General features: G+C 42.6%; 1 protein-coding gene across 1 annotated transcript in view; it reads right to left on the reverse strand.

Annotated features, from left to right (window-relative positions):
* Nucleotides 1–20571, reverse strand: part of ASPH (aspartate beta-hydroxylase) — a 210243-nt gene that overhangs the window by 64383 nt on the left and 125289 nt on the right. The window contains exons 15-16 of the mRNA XM_029923909.1: nucleotides 10773–10858; nucleotides 4291–4377 (exon numbers count right to left, since the gene is read on the reverse strand). Of these exons, the coding sequence (XP_029779769.1) occupies nucleotides 4291–4377; nucleotides 10773–10858 (173 nt within the window). The remainder of the gene's footprint in view (nucleotides 1–4290; nucleotides 4378–10772; nucleotides 10859–20571) is intronic.

The raw sequence follows: 20571 nt of genomic DNA on the forward strand, positions 1-20571 counted from the left end.
ACCGAAGAAATAACCTGTTCTGTGTACTGAATAGGTAACTGTCCCAAGATGATGAGGACTGGAATGGAGCAGCAGAGACCGAGAGAAGTGGACAGATTTAAGATAAAGGAAAGTTGACAGGACAAAAATCTCTAGATGCAAAAGGTGCAATTCACCATTGCTTGATAGAAAAGAGCTTCAGAATGTACTGCTCTCTGTCTATTCGTGCCTGTAAATGGTCTGTCTCCATTACAGACTTATCTACCAGGTCAGACAGTCCGGTGTCAATGACCCCACCGGGCATCCTGCCCTTGTGGCCTTCAGCATATTCACAGGCTGGCTTTTCTGTTTAGGCATCAGGCTCTCGTGAGTTTGGCTACGATGCGTTAACTCCCCAGAACATGATCATTCACAGATGAATGACAGAGTCCTGGAGCTGAGAGGGCCCTTTTAAGACCATGTCGTTCAGCCTCTTCAACCTACCAAATAGATCCTGGATCTGGAGCGTCTCTTCAAGGTTAGTGGAAGGGGAAATGTCTAGCAAGGTAATCCTTCTTTATAGAAATTGGAATAAATGTCTAACTAAACTCAGTCTGAAAAGACAGGAAGACGATAACATTTATATACCTTGTTCCCCCTCCTCTACTTATCCCAAGTTCCTTCATTTTATTCAGGTAAAAACATGTTACAACTTCCAGAATCGGGAAAATATCAGTATTAAAATGGCATACAGTTCTTAAAATCTCTTGAATGAAACTAACAGACTGCTTTGAAAATTAAAATTGTACAGATTTATTGCTATCAGCTTAGCATCTGTACATAAAGTGATTTGGGCAGAAACTGAACATTTGTTCTAGGATGTTAACATCACAAAGCCTTTTGTTGACTTGAAATAATTCAACCATCTAAATTTCCTAGGAAATGTGTCATTTTCTGCCTCAGAGGCATTAATGGTTTGTGTAAGATGATAAAGTGAGTTGCGTTTATAATTTAACATTTTGTACTGATGTTCAGGGAACTTGATCAAAATTGATTTTCACAGTGATTCAAAGAATAACGTAATATCAGTGCCGCTTCAGAAACAATGGATATCGTAGTCTGTATTTAACTTAACGTTGCTGAATTTAAAACAAAATTTGTTGGGATAGTCCCACATCATTGTTTAATTTGCTGACAAAGAATGAAAAAGTCATCATTTCTTCCTCTCTATGGAATTCATCTTCTTTCAAATTCTTATTTTTAAAACTCCTCTGAATTTAATTTTTTTAAATTACTCCATTAAAATTTAATTTGCCACGGCTAAGTTTTGCTTGATGCCATATTAACGCTAATATCAATAATGCCTTATAGCATAATAGTTTAGAGATAAAAAAAATATTGCCTGAGGCCTAAATCTCAAATTCCTACTGTTAAATAAAGATAGGAATCCAGCAATCCATGTGCGAAAGTACTGCATTTATTTATGTAGACTGGCAACCACAACCACTGTCAGGTACGAAGAAAAACAGCACGAAGGACTTTCACCATGATTAAATTAGCATGTGTGTCCATCATTATTCTCTCTAGTTAATATGCTTTCCTAATCAAATGACTGCCAATACGAGTAACAAAGCACATCACTTATTTGAACAGGCATGCTCTTTTGGTAACAAACACATTCTGTCTTGCTTAACAGCAATTCTGGAGGATTACTGACCAAATTAATTTACAAAAATGACATAACTGCTGTCTGCCACCCCCGGTCTGTACCATGGATAGGAGGAACTTCTTTGCATTACTTTTTCACAAACTTAATTTATTAAAATTTAATAAGTAAGTTTTTAATAGAAAGATAAGAATTTGAGCATCTGGACCTCAAGTGGTCGCCGCCTTTAGTTCAAAGCAAAACCTATTTGTTTTATCCACAGAAGTGTGAGTTCCCACGTGAGTGCCACATGTAAGTGCACTGACCCCCTCCGAAGGGCTGTTGTCAGCTTCTCCTTGGTCTGGGAAGTTTTGGTAGCTCTGCACCTATTGTGTCTCAGTAGGGCTGAGAAGCTCTTCCCACCACAGGGCTGTGGGAGTCTGACTGCTTGACACACTGAGTATCAGCTCTGGCTTTTATCCTGAATTCCAGGCATCGTAAATTCAATGTCTCTTTGACATGTCCAGGTGAATGTCCAACAGGCATCGCAACATTTACCGGAAGAAGAGTGAATTCTCGACTTCAGACCTCCCTTAATCTGTTCCCCTCCCAGTTTTCCCTGTGAGTAACCAGCCCTCTCTCTCCTCATCGGGCCGAACCGAAAATCCAGGCCTCAAGTCCTGTCTTCCTCAGACCTGTACGCCTCAGCCAGCAGTAAGCCCTCCCCAGCCGTTGCCTCAGCTCCACGGCCATGACCACAGTCCATGCCACAGCCCTTGAGTATACCTGGAAGAGTGTCCTATGCTTCTTGCTTCTACTTTTGCCCCCTTAATCGGTTCCCCAACCAGGAACCAAAACAATCTTTATGGAAAAAACAAGATGGCCACGTCTATGCATAAACCCGGGGCACGGAGAACACCGTCTGTGGGACCCTGGCCTCCCGTGTCACTTCATCCTCTCTGCTTGCCCTTCGTTCTGTTCTGGGGCTACTTCTGCCAACCTCGCTTCCCTGTCGGCCTAGCTGTTCCCTCGGCCTGCCCAGCTCCCTCAGTGACCTTGTCACGTTTCAGCCACTTGTCACCTTGATAGAGAGGCCTTTTCTGATCACTTATCTAAATGCTGTCTGGGGGCGCCTGGGTGGCTCAGTCAGTTGAGCGTCCGACTTCAACTCAGGTCATGATCTCACAGTCCATGGGTTTGAGCCCCACGTTGGGCTCTGTGCTGACAGCTCGGAGCCTGGAGCCTGCTTCTGATACTGTGTCTCCCTCTCTCTCTGCTCCTTCCCTGCTCACTCTCTGTCTCTGTCTCTCACAATAAAATAAAGACATAAAAAATCTTTTTAAATAAATTAAAATAAAGTGCTGTCTGCCCTTCATCCTCAAATCATATTACCTGCAGCCAAAAAATCTTAATAGGAATGCTCTTCTTTTCCTTATGATATATATTACATAAGATGATCTATATATTTATGTTTGATACTTTTAATGCCCTTAAATATATTTTTCTTTATATATTTATTCAGGGCATTGCTCAAATATCACCTCCTAGGTAGACATTTCCCTGACACCTTATCCAACATGTCAACTCCTTCATACAGCCAATGGCTGTATTTTTTTTTTTTTTTAAGGTTCTCCTTAGCCATGATCACGAACAAGGATACACATCTTATTTTGTCCCAGGCTTCGCTGTTACAATCACTGCCCTGTGTGTTTTGCTGATGGGTCCGTGTGCAGTGCCTAGACCGGGGCCTGGCACATAGTGGGCTTTCTCTAAGTAATTTTTGGCTAGGTAGCTTTTTTTTTTTTAATGTTTTTTATTTATTGAGAGACAGAGACAGCGGGAGCAGGGGAGGGTCAGAGAGAGAGGGAGACACAGAATCCAAAGCAGGCTCCAGGCTCTGAGCTGTCAGCACAGAGCCCGACGTGGGGCCCGAATCCATGAACCGTGGGGTCATGACCTGCACCGGAGCCGGATGCTTAACCGACTGAGCCACCCAGGCGCCCACTGGGTAGCTTTTAAAATACCTTCCACGGGCATATAAGGTCCACAAGGACAGAGACATCTAGAGTGTTCCTTACAATAACCCCAGGGTCTAAAAGAGCATGTGGCACATGGTGGGTTTATGCAACTACAGATGAGTGTGGACAAGCTTCACACAATGAAGAGCTGGAAGATGGGGGAAAGTCAGAGAAGAAAGGAGACGAAGGGGTGCAGACGGGGAGAAGGGACCTGGTAAGAAAGGAGTCCATGGGAAGAAAGCACAGAGGAAACCAGTACATTCCACTTATATCTTCACGTCTTTCCTAAGCACACTTGCAGCCTCTAGTTACAAAGCTGAGGTTCTTAAAGCTCTGAGGAGCCTCCAGTGAAAACTCTGTGGAATGGGGCATGACAGGAATGCGAAGCCAATGACAAAAGGGTTCTTCTGGATCTTCTTTTCAAAACCAGACAGAAGTCCGATGGAGGGAGGACAGGAAAATGTTACTAAATTCCCTGGGCCATGATAGCAAGTTAATTGTCTTATTTACAACAGTATTTTTCTCTTGACTTCACACATACGCGTGAAAAATGGACTCTGTACATAAGTTAGAAGAGAAAAGAGAAGTGCAAATGGTGGGCAGCGAAAACTCCATTACACAGAACACAAACACCAAAAACATTTTCTACGGAAGAGCGTTTTTGAATACCTGTGCCTTTCCATATCTCGCCCGTGGACTCTGAGGGTATTTGCGAACTAGTTCTTGGAATGCACTCAATGCTTCCTCAATTTTTCCCTGTTAGGAAGAGGCAGGTACATAAATGCAGTAAGTTCAGATGCATAATGTTACTTAATAAATATTTTTAAAATACGTCCCACGCCCAGTGTGGGGCTTGAACTCATGACCCTGAGATCAAGAGTCACATGCTCTACCAACTGAGTCACCCAGGCGCCCTCAGTATGGTTTGTTAATATTCACCAACTAATGTTGTCAAAATTGCCTGGACTCCATGCTGAGTCTAAAGACAGTTTAACCAAAGGTTTTTAAAACAGTAACAAGTATGGCAACCATATAAGTAAAAATGAACATAAATATATATATATATATATATTTTTTTTTTTTAAACAGAAACCTGGCAAATGATGTACTATAAATCTTTGTAAACAACAACAACAACAACTGCATTTTCTCTCTACATGCACAGTTCCTGTAGGCATTGGTTTTTCGTTTTCTATTTACCTGAAGCATAGTTGACACACAACGTTGCATCAGTTTCAGGCGTACAACACAGCGATCCAACAAACCCCACGTCATGCTACGCTCACGAGCATAGCTAACGTCCATCACCAGACAACACCGTTACAAAATCACTGACTATATTCTTGAGGAACATATTTAGGTTTTAAGTTGGGGGGAAAATACTACAGGCAGCTGGAATGTCTTGGGGTCTGCACTGAGGAGTCTCAAGCTCCCGTCGGCATGGGAAATAAACCTGCGGGTTGAGAAGGTCACCCGCCAAGGGTCCCTGTCACCACCAGCACATCAGGAGTGATCTGGCTCATCTAGGTGACTGGAAAGACTCAATGACTGTGTCATGTGACCCCTCCCCAGAGCGCATGTGGACCCTGACGAAGATGGTCCAAGCTCCTGTGGCAGGTCTCTGGCCACATCCACAGAAGAAAAAACAGAGGTGAGGAATTCTCTCCCCACCACACTCCATCCATGGCCATTCCACGGGGTGGAACAAATGTCTCTGGTTTCCATTGGATGGACACAGGTCGAGGATATTGGGAACCATGGGATAGAGACAGATTTCCTGAGACGAACTTTTGCGAACACTTCAGAGCCCTATAAATCGGTGAACCCATGCATTCCTCATATAAACAGAAGCGTGTGTGGTTTATACGTTTTGACGTCCATTGAGTGAGTTTTCACGCAACAAAGTTTACTTCTCCTAAGTGGCCGTGCAAACTGTACTTACTACCCAGCTGCTTTTCAAACCGAGTTCTGACAGACTTGACTAAACAGAGAAGGGTCAGGCAACGTCCACATTAAAGGTATATAAGCTCATTTCTTTAGGTCGACATTCTCGAAGAGAGAGGCTTTCATTTCCTCTCACATGCCCATAAGTGGCGCTGAGGGGTTGGTGGGAAACATATGCATAGTGGGCTGGCTCCGAGTGCCAGCTCCAGGGCCAGACTGACCGATGAGAGTCCAGTCTCCACCACCTGGAAGGTGTATGACTTATGGCAAGTTACTTATGACTCTGCCTCTAGTGCCTCGCCTATAAAGTGGGGATGAGGGTACTTAACTGCCCTGTGGGGGTGCTGTTATGGTTGAGTCTGGTATCAGAGAGGACGTGCTGGCAGGCACGGCACAGAGCATGTGGTGTGTGAGGAATGTGTGTGCCACACAAGATAACGGAGCCCGTCCTAGAGACGCCTCTGACCTGACAGACAGGCAGGTCAATGCCACCATCAAGGACTTGACTGCAGAGAGAAATCAAGCCAGGAACACATAGTCTGCGTTACATTTATTGTCAGTAATTGACGGTATCACTTTTTAAAATATGCTGTCCTCTAACATTAGGTTCATTAAAGATTTATTTTTTAAGAGTAGTTTTAGGCTTATGGCAAAATTGAGAGAAAGTATAGGTTTTTCATATACCGCTACCTCCCCCATGATTAACATGTTGTACCTCAGTAGCACGTTTGTTACAACTGTACAACATCATATCAAGAGCGCCCAAAGTCCACAGTCAACCTTAGGGTTCATGCTTGCTGTTGTCCATTCTGTGAGTTTGGACAAATGTCTACTGGTTGGATCCACAATTACTGTACCATACAGACTAGTTTCACTGCCCTTAAAATCCTCAAGTTTTCACCTATTCATTCCTCCCCCCACCGACTTTTAAAGGATGAATTCATGTCAAATATCTTTTTCTGTGTAACTTTTCTAACTGCCCTGTATTAGAAGAAGAAAGGATTCACTGATTCCAAGCAATTTCAAACTGCAGGCAGGTAGATTCTTAGGTCTGAAAGTTTGTGGCTTGAGGCTCTGCCACTGGCTTCACAGCCCTTGTCTCTGGCCTCCGGGTCCAGACTCTGCCCTTGGAGATCTCTTTCCTTTCTATTGAAAGGGGAATTCGTGTTATCAGCCTGTTTCTTGCCTATAGGATTTTGGGGAAATGCCAGCCTTCTTTCAGTTTGTCCTCTGTCTCTTTTAGGCCAGGGTGGCAGCCCTTCTCTTGATAAGACCCTGTGGATCTTTTGTGTATGTCACAGGGATTCATGCCGTTAGATAAGAGTCACTGCCATAGGCCTTTCCAGGATGATCCCATTTCTATTCCCAGCTTCTGCAGGATGGTTGAGTAGATCTAAGAGCCACACATCCACTCCCTTCAGGAAAAGGATGGCCAACACGCCCTTGGCCTTCTCTCCAGACTACTCTTTCTTATCAATGAATTTCCTACTTGTAGCCTCTGCTGCAATCTGGATTGACTAAGAAACCTCCCCAAACTATCATGTCCTGGCTCTTTTTTCTCTATCAGTTCCTTCCTTAATTATCACGTCCCTATCAGATTTTATGAGAAGCAGCAAAAAAAGAAAGCAAGGCACATCCTCAACGCTTGGCTTGGAAATCTCTTCTCCAAGTTCATCGCTTACACATTTTGCTTTGCCCAGGCCTGTAAGATACAATTCAGGTAAGTGTCCTGCTATTCTGTAGTGAGGAATGCCTTTCCTCCAGTTTCAATGACCTGTTCCTCATTTCCTTCTGGGCTCTAGCCAGAAAGAAGCACCTTTAACATCTCTTTCTATCAACATTCTGTTTGCAATGATATGTGTATTCTCGGAGATGATTGATAAACATTTTTCTACGGTGCTCCTCATTTCGTCTGAGTCCTCGCCAGAAGTAGTTTTCACATCCATATGTCTATGAAGAATCTGCTTAAGGCAATCCAGGCTTTCGCCCTCATGCGTCGCAAAATTCTTTCCGCCTCTACCCCTAACCCAATTCTCCAAAGCCACTTTCACATGTTTAAGAATTCGCGGCAGGAGAATCCCACCTGCCCGGCACCAAAATCTGGATTACTTTTCTATAGCTGCTGTAACAAATTACCAGAAACAACAGAAATTTATTCCTCAGCACTGTGGAGAACAGAAGTCCAAAATTAGTTTCACTGGGCTGAAATCATGATGTTTCCAGAGCCATGATTCCTCCAGACGCTCTGGGGGACAAGCTGTGCCATGCCTCCCGACAGCCTTTCCTGCCCGCCGATGCCTTACTCCAATATCTACTTGGCTTTTCACACTGCCTTCTCCTCTCTGTCTCCTATTTTGTCTGTATCCAATCTCCTCTGGCTTTTCTCTTATAAAGAAACATGTGGTTGCATTTGGGGCCCAACAAGATAACCCAGAATAATCTACCCATTTCAAGAACCTTAACATAATCATATCTGCAAAGACCCTTTTCTAAATACAATAACGCTTACAGGATCCAGGGATTAGGACATGCATATGTCTTGGACGTGCATATCTCTCTTAGCTTTTACTGTATGCGTTAATGTAACTCAAATTGCAAATGTTGAGGCTATTTTTGTGAAAATCATGCTAACCACACCATTACAGTTCAAAACTTAGGAATAACAATATTTGTAACAAATTTGCTTAAGTATTTTGTTCCTTCTAGACACTCCCTTAGTTGGCCATCAAGGTTATAAAAATAATGGAATCTTTTGGCCTGACCTAGGCATCCTTCCGATCACCTTCAGACAGAGACCGTGTTGCCTTGCTAAGGGGAATGTCAGCCCCGCTCCTACCTCAGCTGGCTGACAAAGTGAATGTGTTTGGTTTGGATCTGAAGGAACTTCTCTTCCCCAGAATCTTACTAGACAACGTAGCTCCTAACACTACTATGCGATTCTTATTTATACACTCACAAGCAAGATACAATGCTTGTGAAGAACTGCCTAAAAATCATCTCTTTTCGACATAGCTTACATTTTCTCCTAGGACCAAGACAGTTCATTGGAAAGACATGTACTTGGGCCCTGCTGTGTTGGCATGAGGCCAATGGGCCGTGCTGAAGGACATTAAGACACACCCCCACAGGCATACTGTAGAATCTGCTGGTGTGATGTGTGCCATCCATCAGTGTACCCTTTATGAAGATCCACAGCAGAACGTTTCTCTCTGGACATGGTAGAGGACAGCGACTCTGATGAACACCATCAATCTTACAGGACGATGCCGTTCCCCTTGAGTTCTGCCTACAGTGTACTTCCTTCATCCAAAGCACCATTTAGAGCCTGCGATGAAAACTCTGATGTGTTGGCCTTTCTCTGGCCTTATTACATTTTTCATTCTCCTTCTCTTTTTTCACTTAAAATGCAATAATAATAAATGACACAAGCAAATAAAATAATCTTTCAGTACTTCACTTCAAATCCCTTTTTCTAGGAGTGAGGAAGAGTTTCAAGCAATACATACTAATTCTGGAAAATAGATGATTGAAATACGATCTGATCTGTATATTCTGGATGGAAAAATAAAGTGACCTCACACTTTCGTGTAGCATAGTATTGAAAGCTAGAAGGGACCTCCTCTGTGGAGGACACACCTCAGCATGGGCTATCCTGGGGTGGGCAATAGCCTCATTTGAAAATATTAGCCATAAAAGTAACCTTAAAAAATTATGCTGATAATTCAGCCAGTAGTATGGCTCCCTGCTATTTCAGAAGCACGAACTATAGCTACTTCTTCCTCCTTTGTTTAGTCTGTTAGAAATTCAGGGTGTTTCTTGAGGAATGAATGGTAATTTCTCCAAATAAGTGAGAACCAGAGAACACCCCATGGATTGGTCCAGCACTTTTATGTTCCATTGACTTATCTGCCCCTTGGTAACCGTACTCTTTACCATTCATTAGAATTACATGAAAATCTTTCTCTAAAGTTGGGATAAAGTCCTTTATCCCAAAAGTCACTTGTGAACTAGGCACCCCACATTTTCACACATGGCATTTAGTAAAGAGCAAATGGAGGATGCCAAAGAAATTGACAGAAAAAGAAGATTCCTACTTCATTTCTATTAAGAAATGCAAAATTCCTATAAATAGTAGATGGCTTCCTTTTGTAAAGCTACACAAGACAGACCCCGAAATCATCCCAGTGGTTAAATTTAAGGGCAGTGAACAACAACTTTGCTGCCATATTCTTTGGCGTGACTACATGTTTATCGGCTGCTGGGGAAGGTTAGCCCGCCTGGGCTTGGGAACCTTGTGTAATGCTAGTTACAGAAGTCTCCGTGCTTACTGGTACCTTTCTGATAAATGTGGGAAGCACATTCTTGTCCCACGTTAGTTCCTAACTTGTGTGCTTTTGTCGTTGCTTACTTACTTATAATCCCCCTGTCCCATCTTCGCAGCCAATGTCTACTTGATAAAAAAAAACATTTACAGGAAAACTAATGATCATTACACAAAGCCTAATCACGTATGGAGTAGAGAAAGAGCAATTTCCATGGCAAACAAGTAGATGATTAAGTGAAGGTGTTATTAAATGCAGTATTATAAATGTTTGACCTGATAATTAGATGAAGAATATGACTAAGAGAACAAGTCATTTCAATCTAGTGTCAGCTTCTTTTTTAACTGCAATATCCAGAAACAAATCCAAGCATTATTTCAAATTAACTGATGACAACACAAAACATGTAACGGTCTCCCTGAAAACTGCAGGTGTGTGGGATTAACCCCAAGTGAGAACAGAGTAAACCCAATACCATTTCACCCAACAGTAATAAACCAAAGAGTACTGGACTAACTTACTTTTTCTTTTTGCACTGAGATGTATACAATTAAAAACTTTCAGGAAGAGTACTTACTATTCTCAGTTTTTAAAATAAGGAAACTGAGTCTCAGAATGGCCACGTGTTTTGTCCAAAGCCATACAGCTAGCAAGTGGTGGAGGTCAGCCTCCCTAAACGTTAGTTCTACTTATTTGGCTGTACAGCTGCGATTCTTCTTTCTACTTGATTCATTTCACATGGAATGCTGATATTCTTGGGGAAAAATCCACTCTATTCAAGGGCTGTTTCTATTATTATTATTATTATTATTATTAACATTCAAGAGTAATGCCTGAATTTATTTTCATTGCACACTTCTCCACTAGACAAAAACATCAACATACCCTTTTACGAAGTTTTTCTGCAGCATCAAGTTCAGCTTTAATAGTCTTATCAAATTTATTTAATAGTTTAGGCTTCTTTTTCTTAACTGAAAGAAAAAAAAGGTTTTATTTTGTATTTTTTTTGTCTAGAAATAATTATTAAGAATAGTGATTTACAAGTAATGGGAAACCGAGAGCTGCAGGAACAAGCATACTCCGGCTCACTGCTCCCCACCCCCGTCCCCAGTAAGACACAGGCAGTAGCTGCCAAGGGAGATGCCACCACCCCCATAAGCTCACAAGGCATCCTGGGCTCGTTTCCAGAATAAAAATGGTAGGTGTGATTTATAAACTCTTATTATCAACTTTCTGGCGAGAGCAAAAGACTACTTAACACAACTTTTCAATATTTCTACAATGCTTCTGATCAAATAAAGATAAAAATGGGAAAGTCCATGGGCAATCTCAAAGGAGGCAACTTTATCAGAATTTCATAGTCTGGTGCTCATTCCATTGCATCGTGGATATCACTCTGGCTATATTCCATACTTCAGCCAAACAGGACCATTCTTGCTCCCCAAAATGAGCTCTGGGGCATTTCTGATACTACTTTCTCTAAGTACAATGGCCTACTCTTTACCTTTGTCAGTTGAAAATATGCTTATCCTTCAACAACTAGCTCAAAACTACACTCTTCATCAAGTTTCCCCAGATGTCATTCACAGAAGTGCTCATTTCTGCCTCCCTCACCTCATTCCCCCCTGGATTACGGCCACAGCACCCTGCATTTTTCTCTTTCATGGTCCTTCTCCCATATGAGTTGTATTACGATTCTTCTTTTTTTTTAAACTTCATGTCTAGCGTGGAGCCCAACGCGGGGCTTGAACTCATGACTCTGAGATCAAGATCTGAGCCAAGATGAAGAGCTGGACACTTCACTGACTGAGCTATCTGGCTGCCCCCCATCTGACCTGAATCATAACTGTTTGTGTACTTAGTCCTTTTCCAAACCATAACCACCTGCAGAGGGGCACCATGTCGTAGATGCAAACTGAATTGATCCATGCTCACTGAGCATGAAGTCACTTCCAGCAGGTGGCAGATGGGTGCTGCTGGTGCACACCTAACGGTGTCTGTGGGGTGGATGGATGCCACATGGTCCATCCTGTGGGCTCAGGAGAGTGACAAGGACAGGGCCCTGAAAGGTAAGTGGGATGTTCCAGACAGAGAAGGGGGTTGGTAGTGGGACAGGAGAGGAGGTAGAGAGAGAGATAGAATGAGAACAATCAGAAGAGAACTTCTTTAATGTTCTGATGCTGAACCTACACATCCAATTGCTTCTGCTCTCTCCTGTCACAGAGGAGGAACTCTCCTTCTCAAGATCCCTCCCCGGTGCACACACACCCATCCTCAGCCTTTCTCCACCTCCTAGCTGTCTCCTCACTCGCCTGGCTCTTTTCCAAGCATCTCTTGTCAGTTAATAATGCTGAAGTCTTTACCATCTTAAAGCAAACCAACACAAGCCAAGACAAACCTCAGGCTATCCTTTTCTACCTGCCATCCTTTCTTACTCATCCCTCACTCCTGGCTCCATAGCTCAGGGCTCTGGCTTCCTGACCCCAAACAGGGCAAGAGCAAGTCTTCTGGAAGGAAGGGCAGCTCAGTGGTTAAGAGTCAGGTGGCAGGGGTCTGAGTCCCAACACTGTGACTTCCATGCTCTGTGACCTAAGCCAAGCTGGTAGCAAACCTTTTCTGGCTCTTACTTCCCTAGTCTGTAAAATGGGGGTCATGGTTTTGAGAATTAAGTTGATGCTGCATGCGAGCACATAGCGCAGTGCCTGGCATACATTAAGTGCTCCATAGCTGATCGTGCTCATGGCCTTCTCTGCAAACCCATCTGTTCCTTCCCCCCCCCCCCATCCCATCTGACTCCTCTGCACTATCTGGCCCAGTGGCTCTTCCCTCCTTCCTGAAATGATCCCTCTCCTGGACTTCGTTCTGCGTTGTCCTCATTCTCCTCTGGACTCTGCATGCCCCCTCACTCCTCCCCCCAGCTCCTCTGTGGCTCCTGACCCTGCTGGTCCCTGGGATGCTGTGCTCTGTAGGGTCAGTCTTCAGCCCTGGACTGGGCTTTCTTTAACAGTTTCATTTCCAAACAGAACTACAAATTCACTAGTTAATTTCTTTTCTTTTAAAAAATTTTTAATGTTTATTTATATTGAGAGAGAGAGAGAGAGAGAGAGAATCCCAAGCAAACTCCGCACTGTCAGCGCAGAGCCTGCCCTAGGGCTCGATCTGATGAACTGCAAGATCATGACCTGAGCTGAAATCAAGAGCCAGATGCTCATCGGACTAAGCCACCCAGGCGCCCCTCTTTTGCATCACGAAAATCATAAATCCATGAGCCTATGATTTATGACACAGATGCCTCAAGCTAAGTACATAAGAAATCAAATGCACTCTTGCTCATTAACCTATTCTTTCTCATGTCTGCCCTCTTTCAGAGGACAACACCACATCTAGCCAGTCGTCCAAACTACAGAACTGGTGAGAGATGGCAAATACGACAGGGCAAGGAAGGAACCTGTGGATTTGTGCAAACAAAGACTGAATGGAATCACTACTATTTTTTTTTTAACATTCACTCCAGGCCGCTCTCCATGCTGGGTGCTGTACCTGTATCTCCTTTCATCCTCTTGACCTCTCACACATAGGGAGGCATGTCACTGAGGTTCCAAAAGGGTTAGTCCCCTGACACCTCCCCTCCCTCATCCACGCGGGAAGGATGGCTTCCACTCAAATGGTTTCCAAAGGGAAGGACATTTCCTAAGGCCTCTTGGTGTCTTGCCCCTCCCCCCAGGGGAGGCGGTGTGACTCATCTGCTCACTGGGTTGGGGGATATGACAAGCTTGTGTGACTCAGTCCTACCCCTCCCTTCCTCCCAAGAGCACATCGGAGCTGACCACAACCTTACAGGGCGACCCCCACGTGGGGTGCTCCATGCTGCCTGAAGGGGTGGGCATGTCTAATGCTTGGGGTTTATTACTAATAAACCCATTATTCCTGCTTATCCCATCTACCCTTCAATTCAGTCTTCATCAGCAAAAAACCTGACAGTCTGATCATCTTTCCTTTATTTCATTCCTTGTGCATTAAAAAAAAATTGCTATGCTGTTTGATTTTATTCCATCTTCCTTGAACCCGCAGGACCCCTATTGTTAAAAAGTATAAATGGCTAAAGCAGAGATTGACAAAATAGGGAATAAAGCACATTTCTCACTGCGTGTCACTATACATTAGTATATATGCTAAGGCTATGGAACACAAACTGACTGAGATGTGAATGCACGGTGGCGAGTTACTGTCTTGTCCTCTCAGCCCTGACTTATGTCTCTCAATTGCTCATTTGGGTTCTGCAGAGTGTCTGTTGGCAGAATGCCAGCGGGACCAAGAAAGCCCAGCGTGTACCCGACTAGAGGGTGTTACTGCTGGCGTCACTGGTTCCCCCAAATCTGTCTCCCATTTTATAAAGTTAACACAAGACTTATCCAGATAAAGAAAAACATACTGGCAGCTCAGGACATCCAACATACTCAACAGTAAAATAATATGCTTGTGAAACAGCTATGCTGTATCTCAATGACAAAATATTTCAATATCATCACAAAAAAACAGACAAAATTTTAAAACCCTTAACATATTTCTTTTCATGTAATAGTTCCTATTTCACTTCTCCTTGAAATTCAAGTCTTGTCCTTCCATGGCTATTTTTATTTTTAAATGTATAAGAAGCCTAAGGCAGTTTTCCCAATTCTAAAAAAACACAGAAAGATCTCTTCCTTCTTGCTATGGGGCGGCACATGGCCAAACCAGAGAAAGGACAATGAGGGTTCATGGTCAACGATGGAGCCAGGCTGTCAGGTGCTTTCGGCCTCAATGTTCTCATCAACAAATGAGTCTCTTGGGCTGTGGATATTCAGGTCTCTTTGAACTTGGAAATCCTGTGCTTTAAAAAAAATTTTTTTTAATGTTTATTTATTTTTGAGTTAGAGAGAAACAGAGCATGAGCAGGGGAGGGGCAGACAAGAGAGAGAGAGAGAGAGGAGACACAGAATCTGAAGTGGGCTCCAGGCTCTGAGCTGTCAGTTCAGAGCCCAACATGAGGCTCGAACTCACAAACTGTGAGATCATGACTTGAGCTGAAGTCAGATGCTTAACTGACTGAGCTACTCAGGTGCCCCGGAAATCCCATGCTTTTAATTTTCAGTTGATTGAAATCATGTTAATAATCTTTCAGAGTAGACATAGAAGGTAATGGAATGAATTGTTAATTTTGTTGAACATGGATTTAAAAACAAATGGTTTAGAAGGAAGATATTTATGCTATATTAGACTTTGTATAAAAATAATCACTGCCATCTTCCAAAACCACTAAGAAGGAAAAAAGTGCATTTCAGTTGCATTTCAAATTCTTAGTTCACCTGCCATGCCATGGTTGAAATGTCAAGGAGAAATAAGAAAAAAAAAAGAAGAAGAATAAAAGAATAATAGAGTATGAAAGAAGCCCTAGCACTACATAGGTAGATTATATGAAAATTAATGTTGATTCCCTTTTCATTTCCACTTGGTCCACAAATGAAGATGTTTTTATATTATGGTGCATGGGTAGAATTAGACCACCAAGAAAAACAGACACTGAATCTTTGTACTATTTTATGTTTTAAACCCACTCTATCAAAAAAGAGTGATGGGAATGGCAATGTCTGCCACATGGTAGACTGAAAAGTGACAATTTCCTAACTGGTCTCCCTGCTGCCAGTCTGTCCTCATGCTCTACACCATTGCGAGGACCTTTCTGTCCATGTCTCCCACTGTTTACATACACCCATGGATCCATGAACATACAAAATAAAAATGAAATTCCTTAGAATGTCACCTTAGCACTCCTGATCCTGGTTACTTAGCCAAGAGAAATGAAAACATACGCCCACACAAAGCCTTGTCTGTGTATATTCACTGCAGCATTGTTTGTAACAGCCAGGGTAGAAAAAACCAAATGTCCATCAACCAGGGAATGGCTGGTCCGTGGCATAGAAATACAATGGACCACAATATGCATAATGTACCTCAAATGTATTATGTTAAGTAAAAGAGACCAAATTCAAATGGCTACTGATTGAATGATTCCCTTTATATAGCACTTTGGAAAAGCGAAAACTGCAAGGAAAGAAAACAGGTAAAGTGACCCCGGAGGTTGGGAATGGGTAAAGGGGCTGACTGCCGAGGGTCCTAGAGAATTTGGGGGTTACAGCACTGTGTGTCCTAACTGTGGGGGACGGGCTGTATCTAGATGTCCATGCATATGCCAAAACGCATCCCTGCACACTGAGATATACATGGTTTGGACTTAACCGCATGTAAATTATGTCTCAATATGGCCGTCACAAAACCGTTATAAGGAAGAGACAAGCTACGCGATTCTCAAGGATTCATATCATATGTGCAACAGTATGAAAAGCATTTGGGCATGAAAATATAATCCTTGGAAAAATAAAAATAAAATTGAATCCTATTACAAGACTCCTTGCCATGAATCTGTTGGGAGGTAATTCAAACTCAACCATAATTTAGAGACTTCTTCCTATACAAAAAAATAATAATAATAATTTTTTTTGACTACTCTTGAACTACATCAAAACACTGCTGTTCTTCAGTGTTTGAACACAAGGAGACAGCGCAAGGCCTCTGGGTGGAGATCGATCTTCTTCACTGACTGGTTCATTCTTTCACCTATTTGCTAAAATCCCACTGTGTTCAAGGACTGTGCTCGGTGCTGGGAATTCAACAGGATCTTCCTCAAGGAGGCCACAATCGTATTGAGAAGAAAGATGTAAATGGATAATTAGCCTTTAGAGGAACCGTCTTCCCTACCCCTTGGAGGAATGGGTTTAAGGATGGATCAGGAGTGGTGCTGATCTACTTGGGAGGCAGAAGGGAAAGCTTCCTGGGGAAACACAGAATGCAGGTATGCCTGGGTCGTGGTAGCATTATTCTGGGCAGAGGAAGGAGTGTCTGTTTTTGTAATTCATTTACAACTGGGAACTTATAGCTTCATCGTTAGTTATTTTTCTTGGAAGTGAAAAACCAAGCATCTCCTTCTGCTTGGATGGTAGTGTTTGGTACCATCTATATGAATGCTCTTGTCACGGGAAGCTGAAGGCAGAGATATTGTTCAGGGACTCTGGGCACGGACTTGTTCTCTGCCCACATGTGAGGATCTGGCCTTAGTGATGCAGAGCCTACTTTGAGAGCCAGCAGAGGCCAGAGTGCATGTTTAGGGAGTGTAATTTTTGTTGAGAGAGGCTGTACGGTCCCAACCGTAAAATGGCAGAGGCGCAGCAAGAGTTGGGCTTTTGAAATTATGCAAGACACAAAGTGTACAACAGAACTCCCTGCCCCAACCCAGACAGGGGATTCCAGACGCCAAGGGATGCCACGCTGAAGGCCACAGTATCTGCTCCTGCCCTTTGCTGCCATGTTGCTCTTGATACAATTGTGTATCCTAATTAAAGACCTTCAATCAACTGCACTCTGAGACAGAGAGAGAAAAAGAATGAGAATTTCTCCCACTAAGTCAACCCCCCGCCATGCTTCATTTATTCAAGGGAAATCATATCCATTTCGAGCTATTTCACAGTTGTGCTTCCTTGATCCAGGTTTACTGCCTTTCACAGACTGTCCCCCAGGCTCTGTTTTCCTTTCCTGTTCTGTACCTGTAAAACGCTTTGTTTCCTTTACACAGCCTCTCAAATAGGGCATGACCTTTGACACCTCTGTGACTCTTCTCATGGTGTTTTGTCTGGAAAAGACTTCCCTCTATTTCTACCAAACAGTACTCTGCACTTCAACTTTCAAGACCTAGTTTCAAGGCCATTCCCTCTATTTAGTCATCTAGGACTTCATCATGCAAAAAAAAAAAAAAAATCCTTCTCTTCTGTGCTCATATAACATTTTGTTTCTACAAATAGTAAACGTTTCAGGCTGTGTTTAGGTTGGCTGTAAATTTAGCTTGTGCACGCTTACCCTCTCTCTCTTCCTACCAAGACTCCCCAGCCCTTGCTGGGTTGTAAATTTATGTGAGAAAGGGATTGTGTCTTACTTGCAACCTATTTCCAGCATGTAGCACATGGCCTGTCCTACAGAGAAAGTCCTTGACAAATGTTTCCAGACATATGTAAGCATGAATGAATCAAGACATTCTGGAAGGGGGTAGGACAATGTCAGTTTGTAACTTAGGCATATTGGCTATTAAAAAAACAAAAAAACAAAACAGCAAATCATAAGCAACCAAGAAGAGAGTGAACGGAGAGCAGCTTGCTTTAAAAAAAAGAAGGTCTAATCCAAAAAGTGTCGATCGACAACCATGGAGGAGACAAAAGAGAAAGAGAAGACAAGCTTTATGCAAGCCATTCCTCCCTGAAAAATGATAGAGAACACTGATATTTAATTCCTGTGTCTCATTCCATTCCTGTTTTTCAGTATATTCAGCAATTTAGAACACAAATGGCAGAATACTAGACACAACTGTGGGGGCCAAGGACGGGCCGCCCCAACATGGGTTACTCTAGCATGAAGATTTTTTTCAAGTTAAACGCCATCAAAATGCAGCAGATTCAGGAAAAGCTCTTTACCTCCTTGAAGGCTGCTATAAAGAAACTGGTGAAAGGACTAGCTCCAGGAAGAGAGCTACCCCCATGGATAACTACGTCAAGATATGAAGTTACCTATAATCTTCGTGATAAGACGTTATCTACCTAGGCAGGTAGACAGGGAGGAAGCTAGCAAGGCCTGTTAGATCAAAGTTCTGTATCTCCCATTGTTTCAAATGGCAAACATTGGTTTACCAAACATTTACTCTTTTTCATCTTCTCCTGATTGCATTCCTTCTCATGGAAGTCCCAGATCCCTACCCTTTTCCCCCATCCCTTAGTTCAAAATGACCTACTGCTGGTCTGTAATTTCATGTCTGTATGGATTCCCCATTGGTACAAAATTAAATTTGATTTTCTCCTGTTAATCTGCCTCATGCCAAATGTGATTCTTATTCTGGCTATAAGAACTTTGAAGGACAGAGGAAATTCTACCCCAACACAATGAACCAGGGAGTTTTTAGATTGCAAAATGCAGCTAATTGCTAATTTCAGTAAAATATAAGTTCACAAAGCATCTTGCTTTTATGTTCTGAGACATGCTTAATGCCTTATCAAATTGTTTGCTGATAATAAGAGTTGACATTTACTGAGCACTTACTCTGCTAGACATCTGTGAGTCACCCAGGCTGTGCAAACTGTAAACAGCAGAAGCCAAGATTGGATCTTGGGGTTATGCTGACTGCAATGTCAATGCTTTTGACCAATTGGCTCTATGTCTCGCATCTGGCCCAAAAGTCAAGAAACTCGGGTGTTTCTAAGGGTTTTGAGAGTGATGACAGAGTAGAATTAAATATTAGTGTAAACATCATGTGGTTGTCATACAAGAAGAATTCCCATTCCCTTCAAGGTCCTTCTAGTGGACTAAGAATCAGATTGACATGAAACAGATTACCAGGAGAAAATCAAATTTAATTTCATATGTACAAGGAATCTACACAGACATGAAAATTCCAAAGAAGTGAGGCAAAATGAGACATATATGTCATCCTGAATTAAGAAGAAGAGGGTAGGAGTCTGACACCTCACAGGATGGAATGCAATTCACAGGGCAATAATGAGAAGAGCAAATATTTGGTCATTAGATGTTTGCCCTGCCGTACAGATGGGTCACTGAGATAAAATTTACCTCTGGTCATAACTCCTATTCTGAGAAAGACCTCCAATTTAGATTCTTCTATGCAGTTAGGAGAAAAGCAAAAGTTTGTCTTGATGCCACAAGATCTAAATTGCCTTCAGTGCAAAATAATCTTCATGTCAAAGTGGCCCATTTGGGGGCAGCTTGCTCTTGGCCCCTACACTGTGTAAAGGAATAAGCTGAACTTTGTACTACTTGTCTTGAAGGATGAAAGTAAATAACCCGTCATTTTCCTTTTGTGTCTCAAAGATCCAGGGTTTACACATCACACACAGACACCATGGTTTGGTAGGAAAATCACAGTGTATAGAGTCTGGAGACCAGAGACTGAACCTCAATTTTGCCCTTCTTTGGTGACTTGCTTAATTTTCCTTCCATGAAATTGGGATATCTAACCCTCATGGACCAATCATAAAGGAGCATAAAACCTCAATATCAATGTTAATCATGACTTCCATCTTTAATACCTTACTTTCATGTATCTTAAAATTCTGTTCTTTAATTAAATGGGATACGTGCATGAACACACTTTTGTAGGGGCCAAGAGCAGGCCACTCCAAGTTGGGCCACTTTGGCATGAAGATTACTTTGAGTTAAAAGCAATCAAAACCTAGCAGATTCAGGAAAAGGTCTTACCCCTCCCTTGACTGCCCAAATTTCACTGGAAGGGAAAGCCTGCATCAGGAAGAAAGGGATTAAGAGATTCCTTTTTACTTAAGCAAGTTATCTGCATAATAAGGCAGCTTTTATAGGGCAGGCTTTTCCCCAAACCTCTCCTCTTACCTTCCAGCAAATGGCCTTTTCCCGGTTTATAGTACCCCCAGACCTCTTCCTTGGGAGTCTCAGCTCCTTAGCTCAGGATGTCATATAAGCCTCATGTTGCCCAGCTGTCCTTGGAGTTTTATGTCTCTGGGTGCCCTGCTCATGCAACACTAAGTGAAATTTTCCCTGGGTGATCTGTCTCACATCAATT

Source organism: Suricata suricatta, chromosome 15 (genome assembly GCF_006229205.1).
Source record: "Suricata suricatta isolate VVHF042 chromosome 15, meerkat_22Aug2017_6uvM2_HiC, whole genome shotgun sequence".
NCBI lineage: Eukaryota > Metazoa > Chordata > Mammalia > Carnivora > Herpestidae > Suricata > Suricata suricatta.